The sequence below is a fragment of the Schistocerca cancellata genome, chromosome 7 (genome assembly GCF_023864275.1).
Source record: "Schistocerca cancellata isolate TAMUIC-IGC-003103 chromosome 7, iqSchCanc2.1, whole genome shotgun sequence".
NCBI lineage: Eukaryota > Metazoa > Arthropoda > Insecta > Orthoptera > Acrididae > Schistocerca > Schistocerca cancellata.
Window position 1 is genome coordinate 359904312 of NC_064632.1, and position 16441 is coordinate 359920752.

Below are 16441 nucleotides of genomic sequence, written 5' to 3' on the forward strand. Positions count from 1 at the left end.
CATGGGATTAGTGAAGCCCTCATAAATGAAAACCTGTCAGCAGTCATCAGCCTGGGGAGGAATGTTTCATAGATCTTGCAGATTGTATGAATACTGGACATCGCCACTTTGTCAGGACCGATCAGAATCATTAACATACATCTATTTTCAGAGCACCATTAGGTCTTAACAGAATTTTACAATGGTATACACCTTCCATCAAAAGTAACTGGAAAAGATTCGTACGTTTCGTATATAACTAAGATAGTCATCACAAGATCAAACCTCATTGCAAAATTATTTAGAAAAGGTATCTGTAGGGTGCAGAAACTCGCAGTTGACTCTAAAACAATAAAGTCTGAGGTCATCCACATGAGTACTGAATGGAAACCCTTAAATTTCCGTTGCATCATAAATCACAGAAATTTAAAAGTTGGCTATTCGACTAAGTACTTGAGAATTACAATTATATACAACTTAAACTGGAACAATCACAACAACAAAAAATGTTAGAAGGTGCAACAAATCTACCAAAGACACTGCCTGTACTATGCTTATCCGTCTTCTTTTGGAGTATTGCAGCGCAGGATGGAATCCTTTCCCGACAGGGCTGAAGGAGGACATTGAGAAATTCAAAGAAGGACAGCACATTTTGTATTTCGCAAAGTAGGGGAGTGAATGTCATAATTATTACACGTGAACCGAGGTGACAATAAAATTGCATTTTTATTTGTGGTGAAATCTTCTCATGAAAATTCAATCACCAATTTTAACCTTAGAATGCGAAAATATCTTGTTGACTCCCAGCTATATAAGAAGTAATGACCATCGTAATAAAATAAGAGAAATCAGAGTTCGTTAAGAAAGTGTTCGTTTTCTTCAGGTGTTATTTGAGAGTGGAATGGTCCTTCTTGGATCAATTCACAACGAACTTCACTGACATCAGTATCGAAAGAGTCTTTGTGTTGACAGATGCATGAGTGGCATAAAACATAAATGTCGCTGTTATAAATTATTTCAGCCATTTGACACAAAAGGATAGATTCGACTATATTCATCACATCTATCCAACAAGAGGGCAGTCTTACATGGCATGTTATAGAAGCTTAGTGCAAAATGAGCACAAGCAACGAAAACAGGACGTTTTTACACTGCAGATGAATGGATTATGGTGATAAAGAACTACTCAAAGAAATTAACATCGTTGATGTAGAACAGAGTGTGATAAAGGACTTCAAGAATGTTTTAAAAAAATGAAGAAGCCAATCCCCGTCTCAAAGCACAGTACAAATGGAAGGTGACCAGTTACAAAATGATAGAATACAGATCAAATTCCATAACTACCAGCACAACAATAAGTGGTCTTCTAAGTGAAACACATTTCTTGAAAGGCAGTATTGAGATAGGCCAGTTGAAAAACGCTTATGAGACGGAACTCTCAATAAAACTTCATAAAGCGAAAGATATTAGTCAATATCTCACTTCTGTTCGTTCTGAACATCATGCTTACTTTCAAAATCGTACGGACAAATATGGGCAGATTCAAAGTGTTAATAAGTGAACTGTGGGATACAGATTAAAATGTGGATATGTTTTACTGTAAGGCTTGACTGATGCTCAATCTATTGTCCTGTATTCAATAAAAAGTATTGCCATATTGTATTCTTTTGGTTTTCTTGTGTCGTTTATTTATTGCATGAACCAACAATCCACTTAATCCACTACTTGTATTACTGGAACCTAAACATTATGTAGTTGCGTTTCATAACAATAAAAGTTTACCATATTTATTAATTTATTGCACAAAAGATACAAACAATCACTAAGTTTAGCCAATAGTGTTTAATTCGCAATGAGACGAAGTTTCTCCAAAAAAGAATTAAATTACTAAGTGCCTATTCTGAGAAGATTTGAAGTTTTTATTTATTACCTCAGAACTTCCCAAGTCGGACTTGTACAGTATTGACTCTGGGCTTCAGTTTATGTCGCACCTTTTATTGAAATAATGCAGCCAAAACGAAATAATTTGCTTTATAATACATTTAATGCATCACAAATGACATCACAGTGACTATGACAGAATCTTGAATAACAATTAACATAATCTACATTTGGCACCAATCCTTATATAGGTTACAATAATGGAAATTTGAGTACAAGTATTGTTTAAAGTGGTAATATAAATTTAAAGTTGAATAGCTATCCAGAAAAAGTTACAGATTGGGATTTATAACATTTTACAATCATTTTACAATCACAGAGATGCCAAAGTAATATGGTTAGTGTTGCCAATATACAGAAAATATCATACTGCAATGAAGCTGATTTTGCAAATTGAAATAAATATTTAAACACAGGTTGGTCCTTGATGCTAACATATTTTCTGGTTCTTTTCATTAAGTTAAACAGTAATGATAACTCAGTTCCTTTGTACAAATTTTAGAATCTGACTTTTAGAATTTGTTAACATTCATTGTGCAACCTTTTGAATATAAACTATATTTCGTGATAATTTTGTCATAATTCATCATAACTGTGCTTAAAGTGCCATTATTTCATCAACTTAATTAATTAACAACATTACAAAATGTGCTCATTAATATTCAGTATATCACACATGCACCATGAAGTGGTAATATGTGGTTCACTAGGCCATAGATGCAATTTGCGTTAAGAGTTGTTTTATTGTGTTACTGTGCAGTCAGTCTACTAGATGGATGTCTAGAAATAGTTGTCTGGTAGTAGGAATGTTCCACAGACCACAGCTGAAAGCCGTGTCAAACCACCAACACACTGTGATTAACTTGTGTGGCAGTCTGTTAATATCTTCATCCACCATCTCACAGGTCCATTATTCAATCCAGTTAAAATGGCTCAATTTGTTCAACAGGAGTATATACTAATTGGTGAGGCATGGTTGTACCGTAGACTGAAATTTCCAAACATTGCTCCCTCCAAATTCAGCACAGTTACTGCATGTGACTCAAGACAGCTGACACACAGACAGGTCTCCTGACTGCTGTCTGATCCACAATGTGCATATTTTACCCTGGTGCCTCTGAACACAGTCCCTGAGGTTACTACATTTTTCTAATATATATGTGTGATTGCTAGTGGAATCGTTTGCAACAATGCAACAAAAGAGATAATGGAATATTGTTGTGGCCACAGTTTTGAATTACCTAATTTTCTGTACCTGAAGATTTTCTTTTTAATTGGCATCCTGCTGCAAAAATTGCAAATTTTCCCAAAGATTACACATCACTGAAACAAACAATGTATGAACATAGTTTATAGGAGAAATAAAAATGAAGTTAAAGCTCTCTGCACTAGGCAGTCTATTCTTCATCAGCATATGAGCTCTAGCTCTGTTTATTTTAGGTGTAGCTCACTGGATGTACCAACACTTTCTACTTTTTATGTAATTCAATCCAATTCACATATATTATTGAAGACCTGTGTACTAAGACAAAATTGGTTTCTTGTTTCATTTAAGACCACTTGTGTATGAGATATCCGATTTAGTTTTCATCACGCATGTTTGTCTGTGATAGGGTACTGTGGAAGAAATACGTCATGTAGCTTGATCGATGACTGCAAGAGATTTCTTAATTTCTTTGTTCAAAGATCTTGTATCTGAGATATTTGCATCCATTAAATATTTGTGGCCTGTAGATGCATCAATGACTGTTTCATCAAAAAATCTAGATAAGAAGGCAGCTGCTTGTACTCTTTAATAGAAAAAAAACAGAAGAAGTAGATCCTATGGCAAACACGGAAACTGTAATACAAAAAAAAAAATCGTCACTCACGTAACCAAAATTACTCATTCTGCCTACTTTGTGCTTAGAAATCTGCCAGTTTGTCCTGAATCAGGGATTACTAGAATACTTTCTCCCAGCAAGAAGAATTACCGTATGGCATGTGAAAACTACTGTGGTATCACTCTGCTAAATATTTGTTATAAGATCCTCTCAAATTGTCTTCTAGATGGAATCAAACCGTTGGCAGACACCATTATTGGAGAATATCAAGGAGGATTTCGTCACGGGAGGTCTACTATCGACCATGTGTTTGCCCTACGCCAGATCGTAGAAAGAAGGTGGGAGTCTGGCCAAGAACTACATATGCTGAGGTGTCTGGAAGAGTTTGGTTTTGCCAAGAAACTAATAACTCTCACGAAGGTGTGACTGATGTATACTACAGCAAAGGTATGGCAAGGCGATGGACTATCACTTATTCTATTCAATCTTGCATTAGAGAAGGTAATGCGAGAGATGTCATCCAATGAACTCAGAAGAGTCCAGACCAAGAATGAAAACATCAAGTACCTCGGATATGCCGATAATATAGTGCTACTTTCTGGGCCCCAAGAAGAATTATGGGAAATGGCTGACATTCTGGTAGCAACGGCGAGGAAACTTGGACTTAAAATCAGTCGTGACAAGACTGAGTACATGGTTCTACTCTGTAGAAACTAAAGACCCACTTCCATTCTTACAGACAACTGAAGGTTCTTATCATGTAGTCAGGGAGTTCAAATTCTGGGTGCAGTATGCAGAGATGAACCATCCAGTAAAATGGAAATACAGCCAAGATTACAGGCAGGTAATCGCTGTTACCATGGCTTTAATGCTCTCCTCAAAACCAGAAATTTGTCAAGACATTTCAAAATAAATATCTGCAAAACACACCTATATGGATGTGCCACCTGGAGTACAACTAAGCAGGATCTGAACAGACTGATGATATTTAAAAGGAAAGTCCTTCAGAAGACTTTTGGACCAGTTTACAATAGTGAGAGTGAAAAATGGAGGATTCGTCACAATACATAGTTGTAAGATATTTACAAAGAGCTGAACATCACAGCTATAATGAAGACACGACGACTCCAGTGGGCAGGGCATGTTGCTCAAATGCAGGACAACCAATGGCCAAAAATTGTACTCAACACCAAGCCAATAGGCAGAAGGCCCATAGAAAGACCTAGAACTCGATGGAGTGACTATGTATCCAAAGACCTTCCGAGAGTGGGACTGCGGCAGTGGGAGCTGAAGAAAGGCTGAAATTGAGGCAATCTCTCAGAGTAGCACACAGTCCTTTGGTACGGATCGCGTGAAGGAGAAGAAGAAGATTAAGACGAAGAAGAAGAAGAAGAAGAAGAAATACTGTCTTATGGCATAATATTTTGTGGCACTGTTGATAACATAAAACTAGAAGCAAGTGAGAAAAGTAAGTAGTGTTTTGTATTACTATCACTCCAGGACTAGTGTCACAGATCCTAACATTTGTACTCATTTTTCTGGTTCATTGCCTCCCCCAAGCAAGTTGGAATTAAGGGAGATAGCGCTATGTACGCCTAGAAAAGGCATTGTCTGAAGCCAGGGGGCAGGGCAGTCCGCCGTCTTGTTGTGACCAGAACAAGTATTTCTCCATTAAATATTTGTGTGAAAATTGCTACTCTAATTAAAAGCATTGAGCTGACAGTGATATCTTATTTACTTCGGTATGACATAGTTGCATGGACGACTAGTCATAATCATAGAGTTAAGAACTTAATTTGTTGCTGTGAAATTCCGTTCATTAAGCATTGACTATGTTGTGGCAAAATAAGCATTTGTTTTAATTTAAGTCAAACTATGAGCTGCAAAGTTTAATTGTACAAAAGGCACAAGATCCCCTGATCATTTTACTAGCAAAATGTACGCTTCTCAGAATGTAAACACTGTAATTATGCTTCTTAATCGGGGGAGCACAATATTGTATGAAAATTATCTATTGAGCTTAGGTCCAAGAAGGCATTACCAGTAAAGTCAAAAGTTTACACTAAATGTTAAGTAAAATATTTCGTTATCTCTCTGACATTTTTTTCCTTCTAAGAATGATTAGATCATGCTACACACTACCAAATACATCTGGCAATTTTGCGCAATCAGGAATATATATTTCAGTGATAATTTTAGCTTATCATTACAATCCCTAGTGCCCAAATATTCAGTTAATATTACTGTAAAAAGGAATATCGACAATAAATTGGTTATACACTTAAATTATTGTATTATATGCGATGAAACAATACTCTAGTACTTTGTGAAATTAAATCGTTATTTCATTTTCACAAGCAAAATAAACTTGTATATTATTAAGTAGTGTACTATATCATAAATCTAATTCATTGTCTTTCAAAGATAATCAGGATTATGTATCTGCACTTACTTTTGTTTCTGTTAGAATCAATTTTTAGCAGTCTCATTGCATTAGCCATAAGAGACTGTAACACCAATTGATAATCAAGCTATTATTGATGTCTAATGAAGTACTCGAGTTCAGAAATAAGGTCTTATTTAAACGCTTAGTCATAATTTGACTAAGCATTAAATCAATGGAATCCCACAGATTTTATGTATTGCATCACTTGTAAAACCAGGTGCCCCACTTTGCTACAACGTATTTTACTAGGATGTGACAAGCAAGTATTAAATATAGCCCTGTCATTATCGTATGTTCTTGCTGAATAAAAGTCAAGTGATGATGCAAAAGACCTCAACGCTGAGGCACATTTTGTAAGAGCAACAGAAAATGTCTTGGCAAACTTGAGTGACAACTCTTCATTCATTAAGAATGGATGCACTGTTAAACACTGAAACACTCTTTATCTACATAGTTTATCTGCAGGGCCTTTCTCATGTGATTCAGATTAGTAATTTGCAGCTTGAGGTGACTGTTTGACTGCTGAAGGACCTTAATTTTCCTCTTTCTTTGAATGTTTACTTCAAACATATTGTACAGCTTTCTTTTGATATGGACAACAGTGCCATGGTGTGGTAGCATACGTCTTTTGGCACACTAGAAAATAAAAAGGCGCATAAAAGTAGCATTAGGCTACATGTCAGTGTTTTTGCATGCACATAAATTATTATTGTCTCCTGGAAGGGAAGTTCCCAAAATAAAGAAAACTCTTCTCTTGTAATTAGTACAGTGCAGAGTAATGACACATGCACAAAAAAGAATTGGTACACATGTTGAAAATTTCAAAAGTATAATTTCTGGCCTGGTCAAAACATTCATTCACTGTATCATCTAAAACATAAACATTTAAGCAGAGTATTTAATGCATAGACAGTTTCTGTGGCAACAGGTGTCAACAGCAAAGAAAAACAAGTTTAGCATGAAATTCTGAACTGAAAAATTACAATCATTTATGAAGATTTTACTGCAACTTCCACTCTGCGTGTATGAGAGAAATGATGAAACAAATGGAAGGCTCTGCTGTGGACACATGACACTGAAATTCGATCAGACTGAGATTTGCTGAAATTATTTCTGCTTGTAGTGCTGTATTTGATTGGTGTGCTTTATTTCGTCATAAATTCTTGATCAAAAAGCTTTTTCTTGTACTGTCCTTTGTTAATGTACATACAATAAACGTAAAATTCGGTGAGTGACAACACAGAAACGATTATTTTAGTTAAAACATTTGCCTGTAAAAAGTAACATCAGAGTTGCTGATTCTGTTTGTATATACCTTACTTAGGTGACACAAGTAGCCATGTTTACAGAAATTTACGTTTGTATTTCGATGAATAAGACTATAATACACACATGCCACACACAAAGTTTTGGCCGCAGAAATATAGTAAGTAGCACAGTCTAATACGTACAGTCGCAACACTCTCCATTGTGTAAGTTGTTACTGTTTGACAGCTGGAGCGACACCAGCACTCGAAGTAGTGAGAAAGCACACAGTTACGTGTCATAGGGATAATGTATGTTTTATTTCTTTTTCTACTTAATTAACGAAAAACTCGTTGTATTGTTTTTTGACGATTTAAAATGACGTCTATGACGTTTTGCCCCCAGCTACAGGTGTGGTCACTTATTTGGTACGTTAAATAATGTTGGAATTACATTCCATACAGTCTTCTCACGTTCTATAATCACTGATTTGACTGGAAGCGTAGAAATGGTTCAAATGGCTCTGAGCACAATGGGACTTAACTTCTGAGGTCATCAGTCCCCTATAACTTAGAACTACTTAAACCTAACTAACCTAAGGACATCACACACATCCATGCCTGAGGCAGGATTCGAACTTGCGACCGTAGCAGTAGCGCGGTTCCAAATTGTGGCGCCTAGAACCGCTCAGCCACCTCGGCTGGCGGAAGCGTAGAGCAAAATTTTGTATTGTTGGCTAGATATAAATCTTTATGCAAAAACTCAGGTCTCTGATGTTTACTAGTAATTTTCTGTTATTAATGGAAAACGACTTTATCCAGGAAACATTTGTACATTACAAATGAATCGAAAATAAACTGCCCAGTAATGTATCTTTTTGTACCTCCCAGGCCTTTAGAAAATTAAGTAATGGCAAATATAATGTCATGTTTTAGTTTTTGTCGATTTTTATGGCACTATATGCATTACCTATCGTACAAACCATGTTGAAAATCAGTAAAACGCTAGCATTCGCATTCATCCAATACCATATTCGGAAGTGTTGCTTGCTGCTGCTTTGGGTGCCGCTATTACTGTGGTTAACAAAAACGAGATGGAGTGTCGCGACTGTTATGTTACAGTGTCGTGAGTACAATGTTAGGTCACCTCATAAATTCTAACCTCCCTGATCTCCCCATTGACGTCATTACGGAAAGATTGTGCGATGTTTACATTTGTTGGTGATTATTCAGAATGTTTTAGACAGTCTCTGAACTGTGAACTGCGCTCTGTAATACAGTTTTTGAACGCAAAGAATACTAAGCCAGCTGAAATTCGTTGTCAACTTGTAGGGATTTACGGTGGAAATGTAATGACTGATGGACTGGTGAGAAAGTGGATAAGACAATTCAATCATGGATGAACCAGTGTTCATGAAGGAGCACAGAGTGCGTGGCCTTCTGATGTCAATGATGATTTAGTTAAGAAAGTAAATGAGAAAATTCGTGAAAACAGACAGTTCATAATAACAACTTTTTGTGATGAGTTTTCTCAAATTTAAAAAAACTGTTTTGCATGAAATAGTCGCAATACTCTTAAATTTTCATGAATTTTGTTCCAAAAATACTTATGGATATACAGGAAATGAAATGACTTGGCAGTTTTTTTGGCATTTCTTACCCAACAGAGTGATGAGTGAGATCAGTTCTTAAACAGACTTGAGAGCAGTGATGAAACTTAGGATTGTCATGTCATGCCAGAAACAAAACAGTAGACTGTGTGCAGATACTCAAGATCACCCAAAGAACAAATACTGAAAACAACATTGTTAGCACAAAAAATTTTGTGCATCGTGTTCTGGAACAGACAGTGCATTCTGCTTGTTGAGTTCCTTACCAGGCGTGAAACCAGTAATGCAGTACGATGCTGTGAAACATTGAGATAGCTTCAGCATGCAACAGGTGTGGAATGCTCAGTCAATGCATTATGTTGCTTTGTGAAAATGCACGTCCTCCTTCTGCTGGTGTGAATCAAGGCTTCAAGCCAGGTTAACACATGCAACAGAAGTGTCGCCACTGCTAGTGACATACTGCAGTTGCATGTGTGAACTCCTAGTTTTTAGTGGCACAACGCAACGTTTCTCACGACACAAAAAGTTTAACTTGGTTGTACTTTGAGGTGCCACTTTCCTATCACCACTGCTCCCTGATGGCAGCATTTCGAAACACGAGAATTCTGTTGCAGTTATTGAGGTGTAAGATTTTCTGCTGCAGAGTGTGTGTGTGTGTGTGTGTGTGTGTGTGTGTGTGTGTGTTTGTGTGTGCAAACCAATGACGAGTCATATAAACTTTTTAATTGTATAAATTGTGGATTATACACAGGAATTAGTTCCATAGTGTGATGTGGCAGCTGTCAAAATAAAAATAAGTTATTCGAAATGGCTAATCAATGAATATAACAAGATTCTAAAACCTAGGAAGAATGGCATGTCTGCCAATGATATTTCTGTGCCAGATGTTGGCTAGTTTGCCAAAGCAGACTGCATTTTCTTCTCTGTCATTTCTTTTATAAATGTGTTTCTTTCCTCTGATTTATCCCTGTGCGAGATCTGTCTTCGGATCTAACATTTGGGTTTCATCTTCCTTATATTTAACTCTTGTCACAGCTCTAAGGCCATAACCTGGACTATAACATTCATACCCACCTATATGATTTCAGTTGGAGCCATATTGAAAGCTGCGCTAGTACATAGAATTTGTGGCGTCCTGTACGAACAGTGGATCACGATGCTACTACAACAAGCCATAAGCTATAGCGCCACATTAGAAGCCTGTGTGAACCCGGCTTTATTCAACAATTCAGTTGAAAGTATTTCGATCATTCGATCACCTGCCGTACAGCCCCTTCTGACTACCAGTTCTTCTTGAATTTGCAGTGTGGTGTTGGGGGAAAGCACTTTGACAGCGATGACGAAGCAAAAAACGGTGTTCAGCCGTGGCTGTCTCCGCTGATGGCATCATCTTTCCATGAAGAGAGCATAGAAAAGGTGGTTTCCCACAAAGAAAAGTGTCTAAATAATGGCTGAAGCTATGTAAAAAAGTAATTTATGAAATGCTCTTTCTTGTATAAGTAAATTTTTGTCTGAAAAAATCTTTTTGTGTGTTTTGTCCGAAATGGCACTTAGTTTCCGGACATGTCAGGTATTTATTCTACAGAAAGTACAGTGAGAATATTGTATGGCGTTGGTAGTGTAAAACTTATATCGATTAGAAGTAGGTGTATATTATGTAACTGTGTATCTGCAATTACGAAATGGGTATTCTGCGTTATTTAAACTCCTTGATCTGTGGCAAGAAAATTAGATTTTTGTAATGTATATATGAAAAAAGCCAAAGGATATGTTAAAATGATAAATTATTATAATGTGTGCATGTTCATAAAAAGAAAATGTTTATTGAAAGCTGGTTCATGCTTAGGGCACTTGTATCTGTAACATGTAAAAGCTGTAGGTAAGTCCCACCGCAACAGAAGTGGAATGGTGCGATGTAAAAGGTGGTTTTAGCGGTCAAACTGAGCGGCCCCTTTGTGTGAACGGCATGCAGTAAGTGGCTAGCCGTAGCATGGTACACTTTGACAGTGCTAAGAGAGGCAATTGGAAGCTGCTTTATAAAAGATTTGCCTTGGATGTGGATTTGGCTATTATTTGGAATTCTCGGCATAAAGGAATCGCTCTAATATGTTGAAAATCCGACGCCAAGAAGATTTTATAGAGTATTCGAACATCAAGAGCTATGAGTGGAGTTAGCCGCCATGTCACTTGCCACCAATCTTCGCCATTGACTCACAAACTTCAAACATTTAGTAATGTATATGGGCCTGAACCAGTTTGTTTCTGTGTTGTTTCAATAATGCACACAAAAACATAAATTCACATCCAGAACTATATTTTCTATCATGATCACAAACATATGCATGGTCCTCACCTAAGTGCTACCAAAACCGAGTATCCCGATTTAAATGAACAATCCTTGCATTCAAGTGTTTAAAAGTGAATTTTTGTCTAATGTAAAAGGAGTACCTAGTAAAAGTTGAAACCACAAAAGTGAAGTCAGATAGGCTTTTGCTAAAGTATCTTTAGTCTATTTCAAAATATAGTTTTGTAGGATTACAGTGCAAGAGTGTGTAAATATTATCATCTAAAATACCTGCTTCACGGGTGATAATAGGGAAAATAAATTAAACTCATTTTCAAAATTATTTTGATTTTAATTCCTATCATGAATGGTTCCTTTTTTGAAGTTAATTAAGCCCAGTGTTGTATTTTATTGTCTTGTAAAATAAATTATGAACTACTCCAAGTGAAGTGAATGATTAGCTTTCTGAATTAGTCTTTTCTACTGCAATAATCAAAGAGCATTGACTAGTGAAACTATACTAGTTTTTGGGTCCCCATTATATTCTCCACCTATTAGAAAGAAACTGAAGTATTACAGTTGCTAAAGAAAACTGATATATGTAGAAGAGCTTAAACAGTGTATTTACGATATTATTCATCTTTATTTGTTTTTTCTTCGGATCAGTTAAGATAAAAGCCCCTCCTGTCCAAATTTAGTTCTGCACTTCTTGCAGTAACAATTCAGTATTTGATTAAGTAATACTCTTGAGAGTGGTTGTCATTAGTATGAGCTTGGTGCAAATTTACTTCCTATAATTTACTGATGTGTGTGTTATTGGTAACTGCTGCTACATACAGTTCAGAGTGTACTGTGTCAGTTTGTATCCTGGAAGATGTGTCTTCAGGGACATAGGCATTCTTACAGTTGTGTGTCAATAAATTTTCTCTCTGAAGGAATATGTGCTTCGCAAAAAGAGTGAATTACAGGTAAACTGTACAATTCACTACCACACTATTAAAAGTAAAACTTTTCATTTTGACTATGAATTAATGTCTAGAGCTGTTCAGGGTAGCCAAGTGGTCTTGGGCACCTTGTGATGGTCTGCATGGCTCCCCCCATCAGAGGTTCGAGTCCTCTCTCAGGCATGGGTGTGCATGTTGTCCTTAGTGTAAGTTAGTTTAAGTTGGATTAAGTAGTGTATAAGCTTAGGGACCGATAACTTCAGCAGTTTGGTTCCATAAGACCTTAGAAGTTTATAACAAGTTGCTTCAAGGGCGCCCTTACGAGAATTTGCAGGGGGCGGGGGGTAACCTGATGTACAGTGTATTTTAAATATTTTGTATGACGAATGGCGACATGTAAGCAACCATAAATCAATTCTAGGTCTGACCCTCTTAAAAACCACTGTAATTCAGGCTTTTAAATCATTCTCTTTTCTTAGATTAACACCTAGCTACACACGATTTCCATATTTTCAGAAACAAAGTAAAGAATATATGGAGTTCAAAGTTCGCCTAAAAATATAAAAATGGTGACTGTAACTTGTGACAATCCACCATGCACCATTAGGTGGCTTGCGGAGTATGATGTAGATATATTGCATCATTGTGATACTTTACGAAACGCTTTCTCAGAGCTGTTATATAGCTTCTCATGTGTCAGGTAGTGTTTCACTCAAAGCTTGTTTGCAAGGAATCGCAAATTTGACATCAGTATTCATAAGGCAAAATTATTCTCATCATACATGTACTCTGTCCTATTACATGAGGAGTTATGAACGTCAATGGATATTTATATGTCCTCAGGTCTATTCGCAAATAATTTCGTCAGTAGTTCGTCTTGCAGTGTAATTCGCAAAATAAATTAATACGTTAATATTTTTTGGAAACATTACTGGGAAAATCATCGATATGATAAGATGATTAGAAACAATAATCAGTCTTGCAATTAAGATTGATTTTTATTCAAATTAATGTGTGAAAATTACCGTCTCTTTGTCTAGGCCTTTTTATATTCTGCCTCTTTTGCTTTATAAACATATTTAAGGCTAGCTGAAAACGAAGATCGCAGCAAAATTTCCTACATCATCAGTTAGTATTCTGAGCTGAACAGCGTCGTATGAACGCATGCTTGCGCAAGCTTCTGGGCAGGCAGATCTGTGCATGTGAATCGGCCTTTAATAGCAACATTTGTCCGATACATACGCTGTGAAATAAGTAAATAAACAACCAATTTTAAAGAAAAGCGTAAACTGAAATTACTGATTATGTATTTATGAATCATAGCAATAATGGTCGTGATCGCAGACCATTAATATTTAATTATTTATTTTGTTCTGTTTGTACATTCTTTAGTTCTATTGTTATTTGTATCCATTAAGTTCTCCTTCGTCATCGGCATAAAGTCACCGATATTCACTGCGTACAAAACATTAATGTCCTTGAACGCTCCAGGAGGCGCAGAGAACCACGTCAACAGAAATATCGCATCAGGCGAGTGTCTGTGACGCTGTTTGGGAGTGTGGAGGAAGCAGTGCGGATTTGATACGCAGTTAAATAAACAATGTCTTCATCGGAAGAATCTGAATTGAAAGCAGGTCATCCTCCGGCTGGTGAGTTTAAAACAATTGTTTGTTTTTGTTGACTGTTGATTGATTGATTGTTTACTTTACAATGGACACGAACGTATGTTTCCATTCTTTCAGTGAAAGCTGGAGGGATGCGAATTACGCAGCACAAGTCTCCAAAGGAAGAAAAGGAAACCAAGTCCACGAAAGACAAAGATTTTTCAGAATCCGAAGGGAATTCGGCTTTGAAAGTTTCTACAAGGTACGTTGAAGCAAGTTTATTGCGCAGTATGAAGGTGGCCTACAGTGCTGTGTTTGTATGCAGAGGTTTGGCTTTATTAATTACGTGAGAACTTTTGAACTGTTGATTTCAAAGTCGTTTATTATATTTGCTATAGATTGTAGCATAGCACTGCCACAACGCAAAAAAAAAAAAAAAAAAGTCAGAAAGGGTGAAAGTCGTGGTTCTCTTATTAGATGCATGTACACAACAAGCAAGATCGCTTAGGGATATGATTGCTTAGAAAAGTATATTTTGAGAACTAAGTTACAGTGGTCTGTGTGACAGTAATTAGGTTATCATTAAAATTGAATCAGTTATTGAAAGAAGTGCCCTTGATAATGTTGATAAAAGAGAAAGTTGCATATGCATTAGTATCCTCTAAGTAGGCTAGTAGTCAGTGGAATACCAGTGTTGTTAAAATCTGTGCAGATGATGTGTCTCTTGTTTCAGTCCTCCAAAATCTTTGACAATATCGGGAGCACCAGTGAGAGGCCATGCTGATTTTCCCACCGAGGCAGTGCAGAGTTTTCATGAGAAACCAGTGCCAACACATGATCCACGCCATACTCCATCCAATAAGCCAAACATAATACATCAGCCTCGTAAGTAGGCTGCTCAGGACATATGGGTTAACTACTGTTTTTACTAAAGTCAATAATTCTCCATGGTGTCTTGCCAGATTTGGAACATTCTTTAAAGCATTTTTTTCTCGTATTTTGTCACATTGAGGTATTGGGCATATCTTTTCCTGAAGACACTAATTTTTTCCATGTCAGTGTCTTGCAAATCTTCTGTTACTCTGAAAGACTGATAAGTACCTGAAAGAATAGGTACGGATGCATTTATGTGTTAGCTGTGGATCTGTGGGACCATAATTGTATGCATTTTACACATATTAAGACAACATCTATTCTTTTGAAGTATCAGCTCTGTTTCAGTTATTTTTGATGTAGTGAGAGTAAATTATTTGTAGTAGCATTTAATAAATATTTCTGAGTGAGGTTATTAGTGTTAACTAAGGAATAACAAGAATTGTTGTTTTTTGTAATAATGGAAAATAATTTTTGGTCTTTATAATATTAAATGATAATGGTAGCATATATCAAGAAAATGTATCCACTTATGAGAAACAGATGAGTTCAGCAATTTAATTCCTGTTGTTGTTGATGTAATTCACATTTTGAGACAGTGATTTTACTATTGTACGCAGGTATGCGCTTAAAATAGCAAGGTGATTGGGTATTAATACTGTTGGAATAAATATGTTAACAATATTTTTGTTAAGATTTTGTAATTGTTTGTTATATGGACGAAAATTTTTGAACACAATACATCTAACAGCTTTTCAAACTGAAAATCATCACCATGTGATGATTGCTTTATGCACACATGGTAAAATGTTTAAGAATTTGGTATTTTGTCTTGGCTGTACATTTGAATAAAAGTGTCTTGAGACACTAAGATAATTTGTGTACTATGCTCCATAATCAAAGTAGTGTTCTGTGCCATGTGTTTGGTGCGGATAAACAGAAAACTTATTAGATTTCTTTCTTATGCGAAGATGTGAGAAGAAACCACAAACAGAAAGTTCATGGAGACATCTAATTATAACTATACTTTTTGTAAAGTGCTTTACTATTTTAGGAGCTATATAAAGCAAATACTCAGCTGACAATATTAATGTCCCAGTGTACATTTAGTACAGCACTCGGTAATGTGTGTGTGTGTGTGTGTGTGTGTGTGTGTGTGTGTGTGTGTGTGTGTGTGTGTGTGTGTGACAAAGGGCAGGCAGACAAGACTGCTCGCAGTTTGAACACTGCAATTACCTGTCAATTTGTTGCTTAATGACTGATCAAAAAATGTATGAGATAGTGGATACTGGGGTAAGTGACAGATACTCCAACTGTCGACAGTAACATTGATCTGCGACTTGGAAAACTATCACATAATCAATACTGGTTGTTTATTATGAATAAACAGACATTATCGTGGCTTTTGGCAATTTCTGTGATGCTGTTCTTCAAATACATTGAATGTGTGCAGTGCCGCTTACAGAAAATAGCAGGAGATTTGAAATTCAAATGCAATTATTGTAGTATTTGTAAAAACTTATCTTCATTTTAGAAAACGTATCAAGTAATGATAACAACTGTTGTTGCTATGTAACCACATGTGACGTACAGTATGTTAGGTTCTGCCATGAATATAGTCTTGCGTATCTTTCTTGTGAATGGAAAATGAATAGGCTGAGTGGTTGGCTTACAAGCCGTCCAACTTCTAGGT

General features: G+C 36.4%; 1 protein-coding gene across 1 annotated transcript; it reads left to right on the forward strand.

The window, feature by feature from the left end:
* The first annotated feature begins 13755 nt into the window (after positions 1-13755).
* Positions 13756-15624, forward strand: LOC126092149 (death-associated protein 1). Its single transcript, XM_049907618.1, has 3 exons — positions 13756-13920; positions 14014-14137; positions 14609-15624. The coding sequence occupies exons 1-3, from the start codon at positions 13872-13874 to the stop codon at positions 14766-14768; spliced, it is 333 nt and encodes a 110-aa protein (XP_049763575.1). The 5' UTR covers positions 13756-13871; the 3' UTR covers positions 14769-15624.
* The last annotated feature ends 817 nt before the right edge of the window (positions 15625-16441 follow it).